Here is an 18,874-nt window from a genome sequence, read left to right as displayed (position 1 = left end):
AAGAACAACTGTCCAACTATTATAGTCAATCTTGCTGCTCCATGACTCTCAGTCAGGATTCAGGCCGGACTTCAGTACTGAATCAGCTTTACTAGAAGTGTCCGAGTCTATTCGTGAGTGCGCGGATAGGGGAGAGGAGGCCATGCTGGTCCTCCTCGACCTATCCGCAGCATTCGACATCATCTCCCATGAAACTCTGTTAACGCGCCTTCAGGAGGTGGGAGTTGGTGGGATCCCACTGGCCTGGGTCAAATCTTTCCTGACGGATCGATTTCACCAAGTGATGCTGGGCTCTTTCTTTTCCACCAAGAAACCGTTGACATGGGGGGTTCCGCAGGGATCTGCTCTCAGCAGACTCTTGTTCAACGTATACCTGAAGCCTTTGGCGAAAGTGGTGGAATCATGGGGCGTCAGAGTGATCTTTTATACTGACGATACTCAGCTTGTGTTTTCCTTTAAAGATCACTCTGAAAGCTCTCTGTTAAATTTTCGCCACTGTTTGGTGAATATCGCCTCTTGGATGTCCTCAAATAATTTAAAATTGAACACGGATAAGACGGAAGTCTTATTTTTTAATCAGAAATCCCCTATCTCCACTGGCCTCTGGTGGCCAGCTGAATTGGATCCTCCCCCTGTACCTGTCCAAGCTGCCCGCAATCTGGGCTTCCAATTCGACACAGCCCTCTCCTGCAAAACCCAAATTAATAAAGTCTCGGCGTCCTGTTTCGGAAAGCTTCGTATGATCAAAAAAATTATCCCTTTCCTACCATTTGATTCATGCAGGATAGTAGTCCACGCCCTCATAACGTCCCATTTGGACTACGCAAATAGTCTGTACGTTGGAGCCCCGGCGTACCTCATTAATCGATTGCAGACAGTACAGAATTCAGCGGCCAGGTTGATCTGCAATATCCCCTACCGCCACTCCATCACACCTCACCTGTTCAAACTGCACTGGCTCCCAGTGAGACTACGTATTCAGTTCAAATCCCTGACCCTTGCTTTTAGAGCTCTTAATGGTCGAGTCCCCGCCTACCTGAGACACAGACTGAAGTTCTGACAAGCAACGCAGAATCTCAGATCTAACCATCTTCGCTTAATGATCTGCCCCCGTTTTCGTCTTGCGCGTACGGGAGGTAGTGCCTTTGCAGTGGCCACCTCCAGACTTTGGAATCATCTGCCATTGGAACTCAGATTTCTGACATCAGAGCCTCTCTTTCGAAAGAAACTTAAGACCTGGCTCTTCTCTCTGATCGAGCCCACTCTCTATCTCCCTGGACGTCACTGAACCTCACTAGATGTTGTCTTCAGCGCCGGGTCACCCCCGTTGGGGGTAGCTGCACGCTTAACAAGTTTCTATAAATAAATAAATAAATAAGTCATGGGGCACAAATAGCTTATCTTAAAGATTGTTGAAAAACACTAGGGTCTCAAATATTTTACAAGCACATCTTTCCAAAAAAGGGGCTTAAAGCGAACAACAAAACAGTGTAGGAACTCTGGACCCCACCCAGCCCCTGAAGCAACCTTGAATAAAACAGGACCATTCACTGAGCTGAAGCTCCTGCAACTGAAATTAGCCGCAGCAGGAATATGGAGCCAACAACAATGCCAGCAACGCTCACAAGCTGTGACTTCTCCAATCTTGGAGTCTAGTAATTGGTTGTCACTTGCCATCTAGGACCACTTTGAACAGGTCCTAGGTGTGATGTATAATGTACTTAGGCAAAGGGCACTTCGCCTTGGGATTAACACATAAACAAGGACGGGTGGATTCACACAAGGCTAGCCAAAGCTTGCTTGAACAAATAAAATGGGCTGGCGATCCCCTGCACTCATCAGGTGCACAAGTTTCTGACAAAGGGACTGGGTAGGTATACATACAGATTGATACTCCAGGGATGGGCACAGCCAACCCTCAAAAATTAAATGGGCCCCACCATATTGGACCTGTACACATCCCCACCACAAAGACATACTATATGCAGGTCTAGGACATGACGAAAGTAATAGAACCCTGTTATGTTGACCAGGTGGACCTTTTAAAGGGAGAGACATTAGGCAGTCTACAGGGAGGGATACAAGTGGAAAACCCTAAACACCTTGGACACTAATCACACTGCCATCAATGCCAGGCAGTGGAGAAGTGTGGCTCAATGGTTAGAGTGGCAGACCCTGATGCAGAGGTCTAGCCCGGGACCAGGGTTCAATTCCCCGCCTCGGCGGGTCTTGGGCTCAAAAATTCCACGGACCTGATAATTCTCACCTCGGGGCACATTCCAATCATGGAGTCCCACTCTGCAACTCTGGGCAATAGCTTGCTTAATCTCCACAACGGCCCCCACAACGCTAAGGATGCCTGGCCTCCACCTTGGGGGTGCCCAGGAGTGGACACCTCACAGGGAAAGCCAGGATGGGTTCCACAGCGGTATTCGTACAAGCGTCTTGAGACCCTTGCGGGTGAGTAGTGGACTATACAAGTATCAATTTACAGGCACTGCAAGACCGGGATTTGAGGCAGTACCCACTCTCACTTAGAAAGAGGGTACGTTTTGATTGTCCCCAGTCATCAGAATACAGCTTTGATGATGGGATGAACAGTCCTGCCTGAATTGCCAGTCATGGTACTCTCCGAGTGGATACAAAAGCAACCCCACAAAGATTCAGGCCTGCTAGAGCCTCGTACGTTAGGTGAAACTTGAGCTCTATGGCAAGGAGAGCACAGCACTCACATCTGGGCATACTCGTGTCGCACTTAGGACACAACAACATATGCACCTCATGTGGCATTTCATAATTAGCAAAAAATACATGCAGCACTGGAAAACACTGCATGCTATGAAGGAGAGGTTTCCCCACTGCAGAGGGTATTACAGTGTGATGAATAGAGTACAGTTGTAAATGTGGATGGCCTTAATGAGGGGATGCAGAGTATAGTTGAGAGGATGCAGAGTATAGTTGAGGGCATGCGGATTACGGCTGAACATGCCATAGCGGCTTCAGAGTAAAGAGCACCTATTGCTCGGGACAGGAATGTACATAGTTCAGGCATGCTCATCTTCCGGAATAATGGCAGCTTCTTAGAATACACAAGGAACATGGCGCTGCTCTACCAGAAAGATCTTTATTTTTGATGCTTAAACATTGCCTTATTAAACGTATTCAACCTTGGCTCATTCAACAATTATTTAGGTATTGTGCAGCTCTATAAACAGTCTAGAAATTGTAGATAAACTGCTTTGTTTCTAACTTTTGCCACCCTAATGTCGGTTATGCCACAACAACCTAAAGCAAGATTAAGAAACATCTTCTTTCTCAAGTCTGGCAATTGTAATTTATTTATTTATTTATGCAATTTGTTGAGCGCACGTTTACCCAAGGGTGTCTCGGCGCTTTGACAGAAAAAAAATTGAAGGTTGGGCCCGGGAATAAAGGGATTTAATAATTGAACAGCCACATCTTCAACTGCTTCCTGAATGATAATAATGTTGGAGCATTTTTTAGATGTCCTGGCATGGTGTTCCATAATTTAGCAGCAGCTACTGCAAAGGATCTATCTCCCCAAGTTGCTTTTTTAGTTTTAATTACTTTCAGAAGATTTGCATCAGCAGATCTAAGATTGCGTAGAGGTCGATAGGGATAGAGGGCATCTTTAAGAAAGGCAGGTGCTTTTTCATGAATGATCTTGAAGGCAATGCAGAGGGCTTTGAATTTGATGCGTTGTCTGATTGGCAACCAGTGAAGCTTACGGATGGTATTGGAGATGGGCTTGAATTTTGGTATACCTGTGACGAGTCGTGCGGCCGCGTTTTGGACCAGCTGAAGTTTGTTGACTACTTGTTCTTGGGCGTTAAGCAGGAGTGCATTGCAGTAGACGACTCGGGACATTAGTAAGGTAGAAATCAAGGTATTTATGGTATTTAAAGGAAGATAGGGCTGGATTTTTTAAATCATTTTAAGTATGAAAAAAGGAGGCAGAAACTATAGAGTTGGCTTGTTGAATAAATGAGAGTTTGTTATCAAAGATAACACCAAGATTTCTAACCTTGGTGACAGGATTGGGCGGGGGACCAAGATCTTGCGGCCACCATATAGAGGACCATGCAGGGGTGAGTTTCCCAAACACCATCACCTCGGTTTTATCAGAGTTAAGTTTCAGACAGTTTGAATTCATCCAATTACATATGGCAATCATTCCTTTTTGGAAGTTATTGGCAACCTCCATTCCATTGTTGTTATTAGCCAGGACAAGCTGTGTATCGTCTGCGTACGATGTAACTGCTAGACGATGAGCTTTGATGATCCTCGCGAAGTCCGTCACATAGATGTTAAAAAGTGTTGGGCTTAGCGAGGATTGCTTCTTTGTTACTTAATGTTAGAATTAATTTAAGTCAAAAAACCCTTTGAATAAAAGTGCTACAGTTAAATTAAAATAATTTAGGCAACTCAAAACCTATGAAGATAAAGAGCTTATAACTTTTCTTTGGGCTCTTCGGGTCACAGAAACAACCCAGGTGAAAAAGATAACAAAACGCTAATGACAAGCTACATTAAAGTACTTAACGCTCTAACACGATCAATTCTATCAAGGCAAAATGAAAGAAAACGGTATCAAAAGCATCAAAATCAGGGGTCACATTTTTTCATAGTCTTCAAATCACAATGCAGAAAATGGAGTACAGTCAAAACGTTAATGATCAGATATCACTAGGATTAATCAACAGTATACTTGCCATCTAGATTTAGGAGGGGCTCCACAGTTTTTGCATTGTCAGCATTAGCAGGTGTGGCGTTTTTGTATTTATCAGCTAAAAATCAAACACAATAACATTGGAGTGAAATTAGATAGGACTTGCTGTTAAGTAATAGACAACTGAAGCAACATTTCTGAAAAAAGTAACATTGATGTTTCTAAAAATATGCTGTAAGTGATTAGGGTCACACAGGGATGTGGAATTCCTATAGCCGGACGCCGGGACACATTGTTTGGGGTCAAGGGCAACACGTTTTCATGTCAGTTTTGTCCTTAGGACAAATAGGCCCACCCCCAAGAGCACAAACCCTTTGACTGCCAGTTTATAGTATCACATTATGGATCAGGGAAAGGAATTGACTGCAGTTAAGGTAATATTTGTGTCCCTGTGTTAATACTGTTCAAACTTGTATTTATGGTTCATTAATGCAAAGCCTTTATTATAAGGCTGAGCGCTATAAGTAAATGTTGTCACAGCAACAGCCCTCTCCTGAGTGGTGATCCTGCATTAGAAATACAGCAAACTAACTTGATTAGAGGGTTTAGCTTTTTCCAAAGTTTTAGCAAAATAAACACCTTCAAGAAAGGAAATGGTAAAATGTATGTGAAATACTATACTAGGAATTTAAGAGTCAATTACACATCGTATAAATGAAATGCCTTCAGAATAATATAAAGCATATTTTAGAATGTTTAGGAGAATTAAAGAATACACAAACGTTGGGGACTCTCAGATGCACAATGCCGTTTATGCCAAATGCACATTCACTCTAAAACCTCAAGATTTCCGCCTGTGGCATCCTCCATTGCAGAATCCTCAAAAGACGCACATTCCAATGCCTTCCATGAATAGCTTAGTTAGCATATTTATAACAAAGGAGGGAGGGAGAGAAAAGTGGATTCAGTCTCCCCGGGTATATTTCATAAACAAAGTGGAATCCACTCAGATAGTGATAGTGATCCCTACTGTGGTGGGGAGCACTCAATAACCCTCACACACCAACATGCCCCTTGGTGTCATGCTTCATCATCGGGGTCTTCGCACCCCTCTACGGGATGCAGCGTGCTACGACCGACGACTACGTGGGAGCACTGATTTTGGACTATGTGTGGTGTGTGTGAGGTAATGATTGTACGCGAGTAGTGGGGTATGGTAGTGATAAGTGATAGTTAAAAAATAAATGGCTCGTGGGGTGAAAATTTTTTTTATTTAGCCCCTGGGCTGGTATCATTAAAAGGGGTGCGGTGAGAGGTTGTTAGTGTATAATTATGTACATAAACCTCATATGTGCATCTACATGAACATGTTTCGGAGCTTGAAAACTCCTTCAGGACGGGGTTATGCACAAAAATCTCCACCTTACTCACATGAATGTAAAAGTGTATTATACAAAAAAAGGGGGTGAACTATAAGGTGTATGTACTTAAATCATAGTTCAAAATGGTCTGTAGTCTCCTTTGGCCCAATTAGCGTATTATAAAGACCTAGAAGGAGAAAAAAGCATTGTAAATACTGATCTCACAAATATATAGGCATCTTCCAGGTTGCAGTGACCTTAGAAAAAAGTGAAGGGTTGCCGATGTCTAAACATATTGGTCATGCTACAAAAGATTGTGCACCCTGTAAAGAAAAACAAGGACTGGACATAACACACATAAAACATAAAACACACGCTTTTGAATTCTGCTCATTCCCTAAATTCCTGTAGTGTGGGAAGGAAAGTAGAAAATGTGGTATCTTACTTAGTAATATTCATTAATATGCCTCATGAGCCTTCTCACGTATATTGGGGGTTCCCATCATGCCAAGTTTAGCGACAGTTACTCCGGATGCAGTCAAACACCTTCCCCTCAACGCGGCTCCGCTGGTAATGCCGCTGTGGAAAATGTGGGCCCTTTTATACTAGCGCTGTTTCTCTAAATTGTCAATTACGAGGTAAATTAAGGGCGGATGTGTGCCCAAACAAGGACTGACGTGGGTTTTTTGTGAGTAATGCGCGAGTGCTTGTTCCTTCTATTGCACGCATGCTCAATGGCAAGGCGTTGCTTGGCGCATGCGCGAGGAGACGTTTCTTAGTTTGCGCTAGCGTCTGTGGAAACAGAGCTGTTGTTCCAATTGATAAGACAGATGACTGCCCTGTCTGCCAGCAGTTTGTTAATAATACAGTTATTAATCCGTGCAGAGGCAGTTGTATGGTATGAAATGACTTCAGTTCTGTGATGAGCAACTTGATGAACGATCTGTCTTAATTAGGGAAAAATATATCACGAACCATGGTTTATTGTTAGGAAACGACCTAGCTGTTGATCGTTTTTGATACACCTTAAGCGATAATTCTTGTCAAATCACACCTGGAATTCCATGAGGAGATTACAGTGGTTAGATCTCTATAAACCCATGAGAGGTGTTAGAGCCGGGATCTTACTTTCAGGAATGGAACTAAATGGGAGCAACGAAATTTCACAAATTGGACCAATTTGGACCAATCTATCAACTTCATCCAATGAAACAAACATATAGATTTGGGAGAAGGGTGCCTCTGCACAGGACCATCCACTACTTCAGCCGGTAAATCGAAGCCAATCAATTGCCGCCACTCAATCGGCCCACATGGAGGTGTAGGTTGTGGAATTTTCTGAGATAGGAGGTATTCCCGAAAAGCTATATAGATCAGGAAGGCAAATGCTCACGCTCAACTGCTGAAGGAATGCTGCTCCAAGGAGCCTCGAGAATGGAAATTCCAGTCCACAGTAGTCATGACACTGCATTTCCTAAGTAGTGGTGAAAAAGATCCCACTCTGTGAAGATTCCTTGAGCCCCTGCCAGATGAAGACACTCTTAGCAAACGGACACAGGATACACTACCAAACACCATCCTTGTTTTTTGCAGTATCACATAGCAGTCGTACTGTCTGTCAGGACTTGAACTGCTCCCCTTGATGGATGGGAAGAAGGCTTTAGAGGCACCCTAATGGCATGGAGCAATAAGAGGTTCATGTAGAGCGTATGCTCCAGTGGAAACCCAAGGCCACCTGTAGCCACTTCTCCCAAATGGTTGACCAAACTCTGAGGTGGTGCTTTTGACCACAGTAAGCTCTGGATGTATTAGGTAGAACAACCTGCAACCAAACAGGTTGGTGCCCACCTGCAACCACTGAAGGTCCAGGTCTGTCTCTTTCAAAATGCAGATGCTTCCCGAAGGCCAACCCTGGTGTTAATCCCATGGAAGGCGAAGGTTCTACTGCAATACTCCCATGTGCCAGAGGGCATGTGGGACCAGTAGGATGTAAGTACCAGGCGTGGAAGAAGCCTCTAAATTGAATGTGCCAGAATCCTAATTGAACCTGAAACATGGGGATGACAACCTAAACGTTACAGACTCCCTGCATGACTGGGTCTTGGCTGGATGATGGAAATCCCCAGGAATAACAAAAGCATAATTGTCGAAGCCAGACTGTGGTAAGCCTGTCTTCAGAAGTCAGTCATCAAGGTATGGAAATGCATTAATCTCTGATCTGAGAAGGTGGGCCACAACCATCTTCATAAACTCCCACGGAGCAGAGGTAAGACCAAAAGGTAAAACAGCATATTGTAAATGTTCGAACGGCACCACAAACCGGTGGTAACATCTGTGGGACTGAAGGAGGAATACATGAAATTATGAGTCCTACAAGTTAAGGTCCCCAGATCCTTGGCAGAAATGATCGGAGCTAGTCAGCATTTTTAATCTGTCATCCAGTAGAAAGGCGTTCAGATGCATGCATCTAAAATTGATTTAGACCTCTTTCTTTTTGGGCACCAATAAATAGTGGGAGTAACATCCCTAGTCTTTCTCCACTCTGTGACTATCTAATGGCCACTTTGGCAAGAGTGATTGAATTTCCGGCAGCATGATTGCTGAAGTTTGAGCGAAAACAGGTGGGATGCGAGGGGTGAGGATGTGAAGCATAGGGCATAACCTCTCTGAACAACTGGCAACATCCACTGATCAGATGTAATGGCACGCCGGCCAGATAAGAAAAACAAAGTTCTTTCCCTCTACTGGTCAACATTACCAGAGGAGGAGAAATCGGAGTGGCTTGGTTGCAGGGGTCGCAACTGAGGAAGGAGGAGGAAGGTTGCTGTCCCTGGAGGGGTACACAACCTCTGGTACCACTAGGTCCTCTTGAGCCACGAAAGGGCTGTACAGGCTACAGCACAGATTGTAAGGGCTTTATTTGGTGATAGTTGGGACCTTGTGAGAATCCTCTGAACTAGCATACAGCTAGCGGAACTGACAGGCTGGACCACCGGATTGATTGTGCTGTAGCCCGGCTGTTCTTGAGGCATTCTAACACAGTCTTTTCATCATAATATTTGGCACCACCAAGAGGCTTGTCTATCAGGATAACAATACATTCCCAGAAAATCTTTGGGAGCATCCATATTGGTTTATTTATTTTGAGTTTTATGTAGTGCGAATGTGATCCAAGGGGGTATCAGAGCGCTTTAGAAATCGACAGGGTGAGAGAAAACAGCCAAAACAGTAGTACAGGAAGTAGTGCTACCAAGGTGGGATGAGGAACTACCTCTAGTCCCACAAAAAGAAACATAACAGGCCATGGTGCCAGGCAACAGATTGCAAGTGCAGCCAGTGTGAACTGTCATTGCCGAGGAGTAGAGGTCCTGTGTAGTCGAGCAGGCATTTGTTCATCAATAGCACAGCTTTCAGAAGGTAGGAAATTCCAGATTCTTGGGGCAATGCCAGAGAAAGTCCGATTATAAGTTTTCTTCTTAAATTTCTGTGGATTCAATAGTAAGGACGTAGTGCTTCTTGCGGATCTAGCTCTGCCAGATAGCTCCAGATTTTGTGCAATGTACCTCGGGGTGTTGGAGTGTAAGACTTTGTGTGTCATGCAGGACATTTTTTACTGAATTCTTGCTGCTTATCTAGGTCCTTCCTGATTTGTTGAGTCAACTTCTACATTTCCTTTTCCTCTCAGGTAAATTGTATCTTAATCTTCAACCTACACAACCCTTTTTTGGCGAACTTATGTAACCTGCATAAACAAGCACATAACCCATAAGCAAAATAAAGTGTTCCATGGGCTCTGGGGCAAGTTCATTCTACATAAACATCCATATTAGGTATAAATATGTACACAGAACTATTACAGTTGGTTCAAACGGAAAGATAAGTAGAGTAAAAGTCATAATTGAACACAAATATACCTATGAGTGATAAAACTGTTCAACAACTATGCAAATGGACCCCACCACACTTGTATACCAAATTCAAGTAGAGATCAATTTCATAAAAGGGCAAGAGAAATAACATGTGCCTAAACCGAAAGTATAAATACTTAGGAAAAGACAATGTAGACCGGTTTTAGAAAAAAAAAATATGGTTGTTAAACTTTGCTGAGCAAGTGGCTGATCATTTGCTAAAGAAAAGACCAATAAAAAGGAAGAAATCAAAGGTTTTTCTTAATTAGCATGACTTACTCACTCCGCAGTTCATATTGGTGACATTCTATATGATTCTCATTCATCCAGAATAATGCCTTGGCTACCGTTATCACATTCCCCACTACATTTTCTTAAATCCTTAACCCAAAAAAGATCCAATAACTTTTGGGGTAAGTTCTTCCATTTTACACATTCCCTTTCATGTACAATGGCAGCTAACAAAAACCCTAGAAACAAAGCTTAGTACACTTCTTAATTGTTATGTAACATACAGCTGCATTCATACAATTATTCACCACAATTAGGAACATCATGCTTTGTTACTGCCATTAGAAGCAACATGGCAATGTAACACTGAGGAGAAGCAATCATTATAGACTTTTTAGTTTTTTCATGCGCTGCATGGATAATTGCTCAGAAGAACCTTCAAGATCCAGTTTTACCCTGTGTCATTTAACAGACAGTAATAAGCAATATAGCCTGGAAAAAATATTTCAAAGAGACCTCGGTAAATATATATGACAACTAAACTAACTACATGTACCCAAAAATTCCTTAGCTGCTGTTGCGGACATAAAGAAGTGAGTGCGCTCCTTATATATAAAACTTTCATTTTAGCTGGAAACATCAAATAAGCCTGTGCACCCTTACTTTGAAAATCCGGAATTAGCTGCCGGAACTGACATCTTAACTCAGCTGACTGTTTACAAAGATCGGGGCGCACAAAGTACTCACAATCAAGCCCGCTTCTCTTTCTATCTGGCCGAGCTTTCATAAAAATTTCCTCACGAGCCAAGAAGCTGTTAAATGCCATTAAGATAGCTCTTGGTTTCTGATCCAGCTGGTTTACTCGGTTATTAAATGGAAACCGATGTGCACGCTCCACCTCCCTTTCCCAATCCCAACTAGTAGACTCAGGAAATGACTTTTTAAGCAGCTTAATTATAAAACCTCGGTGATCAGACCCTTCCTTGCCCTCCGGAATCTGTAAGAACCTTAGATTATTTCTACGTGACCGATTCTCCAAATCGGTCAATTTCCAGTTAACATCCTCCTTGTGGGCGCGTTGTAGTTCAAGTTTTTTCTTTTGTTGTACCAGTTCATCCTCGAGGGTAGATATACGTGCCTCGGCTTCATTAGCTCTTACTGCAAACTCAGCGTGTGACTTAACAAGATGCCTGAGTTCTGTAGCTTCTTACAAGAGTTTTGCACTCTCAGGCTGTCTTCCCGGTTTTCATCCTTATGCTGCATCATAGTCTTATATATCAACCCCAATGTTATTTCTTCCGGCGATTCCTCTCCCCTAGTAGGGACGGTAGAGTTTTCCACTTCCTTCTCGGCGTCTCCTCCATTTATTTCTCCATTCTGATTTAACTGCAGTTTACGAACTGTGCGAGATTCAGGTCTCTGATCCTCCAGGTCAAAACTACTGTAGATACTGCCATCTTCCAGACTCATATATGTAGCGTATTGCTGAACAAGATCCTCAGAGGAAGACATAGACTGTTCAGATAGGGAGTAAAAATCTGCAGAATCAGACTCAGTAACATTAGGAATGTACGGTCCGTGTGCGGCTCCATCTTGTAAGCCACTCTCGCTACTAGGTCTCTCCATATTGGTGGCCGGAGTAATAGTTAATTTTGACTTTAAGGATATAGCCGAGACAGACTCCTGATCACTGCCTAGCAAAATCTCATTTGCGCCTACAATATTACGAGAGTCTTTCTCTAGTACAGGGGAAGTAATTACAGATTCCAAACCTAAGATATTAGGCTAGTAAGGGCACTCTTTTTCTGTTCCGCATCTTTCTTAAGCAGCAATGGACTTTATTCTTTCTTTTTTTTATTCTTGTGATAGGTATTAGGATGTCCCGTGGCGAAGGTAGGAGGCTGGGGGCAAGCTCGCATCAACAGGACCATTAGTCCTAAAGCCTCTATTAAGGGTTTTGGGTGGTTAGGGGGGGTTGGCTATAAGGGAGGATGGGTAAAGGGGGTGCACGAGTGGGGTGTGGGAGAAAATGGGAAAAATGTTCACAGCAAAACGCGCAGAAATTGTCATTTAACTTTGAATATTAAAATGGATTGGGACATATTAGAATACTTCCCTTTGGATCGGAGTAACATGATGTTTGGGAAGTGCTCGCTAATGTACAAGTATATTAAAAAGCTACTGAGGACAAATGGCAACTAAAGGCTTAAGAATTTGCTCATTGAATGTCTCCGGGTTGAACAATGTTAATAAGAGATGTAAGGTTGCGGCCGAGTTGAGATATATTTCACCACAATTACTCTGCCTTCAGGAAACCCATATCCCATGGGCAAAAAGGGAGGTATTGAAAGAACTTGGATTTTCCTTGGTGGTTACTATAATACACGACAATCAAGTATGATACGGGGGGTGGCTATTCTTTGTAAGGGAAACAATGTTACTATTGGGCGGTTATTAAGCGACAAAAAAGGACGGTGGGCGATAGCAGAATGTGGTATAGAGGGGGAAAATGTCACGCTATGCACTGTGTATGGATCCAACTTAGATAATCCAGAAATCCTAAATGAAGTGAATCTGGAATTGGCAACTTGGCTTCAGCCAGTCATAGTATGTGTTGATATCAATATAAATCTGAATAACACTGCATTGATGGATGGGTTTATTAAGCATAAGGGGCGTAAACCAAAAGTGTTTAAGGCGATGTACAATTTAGTTGAGAACCAAGGGCTGGTGGATGTGTGGGGTCATCTGAGATCACAGGATAGCGGGTATACATTCTATTCTTATCCGCATAAGAAACTGGTTAGATTGGATTACTTTTTTGCCCCAGCTTCAGCACTGGATGGAGCGACTGTCAGTGTCTACCCTAGAATTTCATCTGACCACGCTCCTATTGCAATGGAGATACAAGCTGATATAACTAGATCTAGATCTTTAAATTTCACATTTGATAGGAAGTTGGGGTTAAATAGCGATTTTGAAGCCCATATGGGAAGGTGGGTGCAGCTTTTTTTTTTTTTAAAGGAAAATAAGGGCGCCGCACGGTCCCTACAATTTGGGACACCTTTAAGGCGGGATTTCGTGGAGAATGCATGAGTTTCACGTTTCACCAACAAAAGAAGGCTAGACAAGAGATAGATATATTATATCAGCATTTAAGTCAATCTGAAACTTTATTGATGAATGGGGTGGCCAGAGGTCAGAACGATTTGAGTAACTTGGAGGATAAAGTAGCAAAAGAGAGAGCGAAAGTTGTGGGTTTTTGGTGTGTGGAGAACGCAATGAGGTTTTTAACATCAAAGACGGAAAAACATGAGTATGGTGAAACAATTGGAAAGAGGCCGACGGTACAGCTTCGAATGAAGGAGTCGGCAAGAAACATTGTGACAATGAAGGATGCTCGGGGGGTGGCACATTCTGATACTCAAGAAATCTTTTTAAAGAATTGGCGTTTTTACTCAGAACTATATGCTCAGCATAGAGGGATCGATGGGGTTGGGTCAGGCTGGTTAGAAATCTTTGAATTGTGTTTAAAAAATTGGACCCTAATGTGGCGCTGGAATTGGAAGCCCCGATTACGGAGGAGATGGAAAAGGCTGTAAAAAGTCTTGCTATTGGCAAAGCTGCTGGCCCCGATCGAATAGCTACTGAGGTTTATAGACAGTTTTACAATATTATTAAGAAGGAGCTTTTAGTAGTGATGCAGGTTGCCCAGCGGGGCTTTCCTCCTAGATCATGGGCTGACGCCACTATAGCTGTTTTTGCAAGAAGGGAAAGCCACCGGATTCGGTAGGGTCATATCGACCCATAGCGTTATTAAATGCTGACAATAAAATGTATTCGAATATACTAGCTGATCGAATATTCAATTGTATGGTCTCTCTAGTGTCATCGCATCAACATGGTTTTATACCAAAAAGAGGGACTGTAGAGCATGTCAATATCAATCAATCAATCAGGAGTTTGTTAAAGCGCGACTACTCACCCGTAAGGGTCTCAAGGCGCGAGGGGTGGGAGGGTGGGGGGGGGGGGTGCAGGTTCCATTCCATCAAGGAGGGGGTCTGTCGAAGAGCCAGGTTTTGAGGTTTCTTGCGAAGATGGGGAGCGATGTTGTCTGTCTGAGGTGGAGCGGAAGGGCGTTCCATGCTTTGGCCGCGAGGAAGGAGAAGGAGCGGCCTCCCGATCTGGTCTTTCTGGTGCGGGGGACCGCGGCGTAGGAAAGCTGGGCTGACCGTAGGGTCCTTTGGGGTGCGTGGAATTTGAGTCGGATGTTCAGGTATGCTGGTCCGGTGACGTGGAGGGCCTTGTGTGCGTGGGTGAGCATCTTAAAGGTGATTCTCGCCTCGACGGGGAGCCAGTGGAGTGTGCGCAGGTGCTGGGAGATGTGGCAGTGTTTTGGCAGGTTGAGGACCAGTCTTGCGGCGGCGTTCTGGATGTTCTGTAGTTTGCGGATGAGGTTTTTGTTTATTCCGGCGTAGAGTGCGTTGCCGTAGTCGAGTCTGCTGGTGAACAGGGCGTGAGTGACTGTCTTTCGGTGTTCGAGGGGGATCCATTTGAAGGTCTTACGAAGGAGGCGGAGGGTGTGGAAGCAGGAAGATGAGACAGAGTTGATCTGGTGGTCCATTTTGAGCTCGGAGTCCAGGATGATTCCCAGGTTGCGTGCGTGGTCTGTGGGGTTTGGCGGGTTTCCGAGGGCGGTGGGCCACCAGGTGTCGCTCCAGGCGTCGGGGTTCGGGCCCATGATGAGTACTTCTGTTTTGTTGGTGTTTAGTTGTAGGCAGCTGTTTTTCATCCATTTGGCGACGGCTTCCATGCCTTCTCGAAAGTTGCGTCTGGCGGTGTTGGGCTCGTTGGATAGGGAGAGGATGAGCTGGGTGTCGTCTGCATATGACACGATGTTGAGTCCGTAGGTTCTGACGATGGGGGCAAGTGGAGCCATGTAGACGTTGAAGAGCGTCGGGCTGAGGGAGGAGCCCTGGGGGACTCCGCAGGTGATGGGTGTGGGGTCCGAGAGGAAAGGGGGGAGTCTGACCCACTGCGTCCTGCCGGAGAGGAAGGAGCAGATCCAGTCGAGGGCCTTGTCCTGGATTCCTGCATTGTAGAGTCTGCGTATTAGGGTGCGGTGGGAGACTGTGTTGAATGGCGCTGATAGGTCGAGGAGGATGAGGGCTACTGTTTCTCCTTTGTCCAGTAAGGTGCGGATGTCGTCTGTTGCGGCGAGGAGGGCGGTTTCCGTACTGTGGTTTTTTCTGAAGCCGGATTGGGAGGAGTCGAGGATGTTGTGTTCTTCAATAAATGTGGCGAGTTGGCTGTTGATGGCTTTCTCGATGACTTTCGCTGGGAACGGGAGCAGGGAGATGGGTCTGTAGTTTTTGAGGTCGGTGGGGTCCGCTGAGGGTTTCTTTAGGAGGGGGTTGACCTCGGCGTGTTTCCAGTCGTCGGGGAACGAGGCGGTCGCCAGGGAGCGGTTGATGGTTTGGAGGAGCATGGGTGCGATGGTGTTGGCGGCTCTGTTGAAGATGTGGTGGGGGCAGGGGTCCGTGGGGGCCCCTGAGTGGATTGACTTCATTGTCTTCAGTGTGTCTTCGGTGGCGAGGGCTGTCCAGTCATCAATCGCTGGTTTCCGGGTGTCGGGGGTGGTTGGTGAGGGTTCAGTGTGTTGGTTGTCTTCGTCGAAGTTGTCGTAGATGCTCTTGATTTTGTGGTGGAAAAAGATGCGGAGTTTGTCGCAGAGGTCTTGTGAGGGAGGGATGTCGGTAGACTCGCTGGTGGGTTGGGCGAACTCCTTGATGATGCTGAAGAGTTCCTTGCTGTTGTGTGCGTGGGTAGAGATTCTGTCTTCAATCGCTTTTTTCCTCGTTTCTCTGATGAGTTGATGGTGGGCGTTGGTGGCGGCTCTGAAGTTGTTGTGGGCTTCTGTGGATTTTGTGTTTCTCTAGGCCTTTTCGAGGCGGCGGCATGTGCGCCTGGACTCTCGAAGTTCGGTGGTAAACCATCTGGCTTTCTTGGCACGGGTATTGTTGTTTTTCTTGAGGGGGGGCTATGGTGTTGGTGCTGTCCGAGATCCATCTATGCAGGGTTCGGGCTGCGGTGTTGGGGTCGTCGTTTTCCGCGATGGTTGGGGTGGAGTTGTTGAGTGAGGAGGTGAGTTGGTCATCGGTGATTTTGGTCCAGTTTCTTTGTGGAAGCAGGTGCTGGTGTCTGTGGATGGTGGGTGTTCTGAAGGTGAAGTGGACGCAACGATGTTCGGTCCATGGGAGTTCGGTGGTGTGGCTGAAGGTGATGGAGTTTCCTGTAGTGAAGAGGGTGTCGAGGGTGTGTCCTGCTGAGTGTGTGGGCCCGGTCACGATCTGGCGAAGTCCAATGTTGTGGAGGTTGTCCAGGAGGGATGTGGTGTTGGGGTCCAGTTGATTGTCGAGGTAAAGTTATTCCGTTATTTGACATTGCGGCTGTTAAAAAAAATGACCTAGCGCTCATTTTACTTGATGCTGAAAAAGCATTTGACCGCGTTCAATGGGGATATTTGTGGAAGCTGATGAACAAAATGGGTTTTGGTCAAAAATGTATGGTCGCCATACAATCTTTATATATTACCCCGACGGCCAAAATTTCTGCTATGGGCTTACTCTCGGACCTTGTTAATATTACATGTGGAACACGCCAAGGTTGTCCATGTTCCCCTCTTTTATTTGCCCTTTACATTAATCCTTTAATTGAACAGCTGAATCGGAGCACTTTGATCCCACCCTATCAAGTAGCTGAGCATTATTTTTCTGTGTTCGCTTATGCCGATGACATCGCGGCGACAACGGTAAACCCCGGTATCGCAAATAAAGAAATTGAGCGGCTGGCCAAGAAGTTTGGGCGAGTGGCAGGATACAAACTGAATGAGTCAGAAATGCAGATTCTCTGTCCTGAAACTGTAGGATGGTTGGATGGGAGAATGGGGAAGGAGGCAACATACTTAGGTATTCAACTGAGGGCAAATACGACTGAATTAGTCTAGGTTCATTGGAATACATTGATGAACAAAAATTAGGCATTCGCTGGATAGGTGGGATCGCCTGTATTTAACTATTATTGGTCGCACTAATGTGATAAAAATTAACGTGTTACCAAAAGTGCTATATTTATTCAGGTCAATGCCCTTTAGAAATTACTAAGGACAAGATACAGGCCCTGCAGGCGAGGTGTGGTAAATTTATTTGGAGCCCAGGGAAACCGAGGTGGGCAATGAAGTTTATGACTTTACCGTACATAAGGGGAGGAATGGGAGTCACAGATTTTTTTTGTATTATGTAACTTGCTTTTTATTAAAGATGAGGGTGCTTATTACTGGAGAGATAGAAGCCAATGTGGCTAATATCCCTTCTATTTTTCAAATGCACCTTGGGCCATTTGTGAAGCAATCATTTTTTAAGGAGATTGACGGGTCCTATTACAAACGGACACGTTTCAAGGTAGTAATGGGCGCATTCAAGGTTTGGAAATGGCTCTTTAGTAGAATGGCGATTGGGAAATTATCTGATTACACGCCTTTTAATGCACATAGGCTTCTTCCAGATATATTTTATGACGATATGGCAACAATCTGGCAGCGCAAAGGGGTTAGATGTCTAGGAGATAGGTCTAATGATGAAGGGACCTGCAAATCTTTTGAGGAACTAAAAAATCAGTTTTCTTTCCCTAGAAACTTTTTCTTCAAATTTCTGAAAATTCGGGATTTTTTACATCGACGGAATGTTATACTACAGCAGAATAAAATTGTAGAAGCAATTAGGAGGTCAGCTAATATAGGTACAGTATATCAACTGTTACTTGCTGACAGGAGTGACGATTTAGAAAAAGTGAGGGTAAAATGGCTGAGCTTACTAGATGATTCAGAGATAGATGTGGAAGATCTTTTACTCCTTTCCAAGGAGGCATTAATGTCGGCAAATTTAAAGGCTCAGTTTTTTAAGACTATGTAGGATTTATATTATACTCAGATTCGAATGGCGAAATGGGGAGGAGGCAATAACGGCAAGTGTTTTAGATGCGGGGATGATGATGCTGGGGCAGTACATATCTTTGTCAGTTGTGTTAAACTTCAAGGTTTTATAATAGATCTTGAATTTTTTTTATCCTTGGTATTAAGAATGCCGATACATATTACCCCTGCTATGTTGTTGTTGGGAAAAATACCAAAGGACAGGAACGTCGAGCCATTATATAAATATCGTTACTTCATATTTTATGCAATGACCGTAGCTCGCCTATGTATAGCCACTGAGTGGCTTCAGGAAAAACCGCCTGTTTTTCACCAATGGCGTGTTAAAATGTTAAATTTGTATAATCTGGAGTGGGGCCTTTTTTCTATTAAGGAACCAAGGAAAAGAAGACTGAGCATTAAAATTTGGAGCGCGTTTCGTGATTATTATGAGGACTGAAATGTTCTTTTGTAATGTTTTAGGGAAAAGTATTTGAAATGTGATTGCTTTATTTTGGTCTGTAATTTTTGCTGTTAATATACAAATAAATAAATACATTTTTTTTAAAAATGAAAGCGACCTCGGCTATTCCAGTGACAGCTAAAAATCCTCCTGTTTAATCATTAAGTGTATTAGTCACCTCAAAAATGGCAAACAAACATGTCCTTTCAGTCTTAGCATCATCTTATATTATGCCCACTTAAATAAGATAAA

At 44.2% G+C, this 18,874-nt stretch overlaps 1 protein-coding gene across 1 annotated transcript in view; it reads right to left on the bottom strand.

Moving 5' to 3' along the window:
* RTRAF (RNA transcription, translation and transport factor) overlaps positions 1-18,874 on the bottom strand; it is a 115,041-nt gene that overhangs the window by 44,147 nt on the left and 52,020 nt on the right. The window contains exon 4 of the mRNA XM_086937329.1: positions 4,734-4,808. Within this exon, the coding sequence (XP_086793455.1) occupies positions 4,734-4,808 (75 nt within the window). The remainder of the gene's footprint in view (positions 1-4,733; positions 4,809-18,874) is intronic.

The sequence above is a fragment of the Lissotriton vulgaris genome, chromosome 9 (genome assembly GCF_964263255.1).
Source record: "Lissotriton vulgaris chromosome 9, aLisVul1.2, whole genome shotgun sequence".
Taxonomy (NCBI): domain Eukaryota; kingdom Metazoa; phylum Chordata; class Amphibia; order Caudata; family Salamandridae; genus Lissotriton; species Lissotriton vulgaris.
The sequence above is the reverse complement of the archived record's forward strand: the minus strand, read 5'-3'. Positions and strand labels throughout refer to the sequence as shown.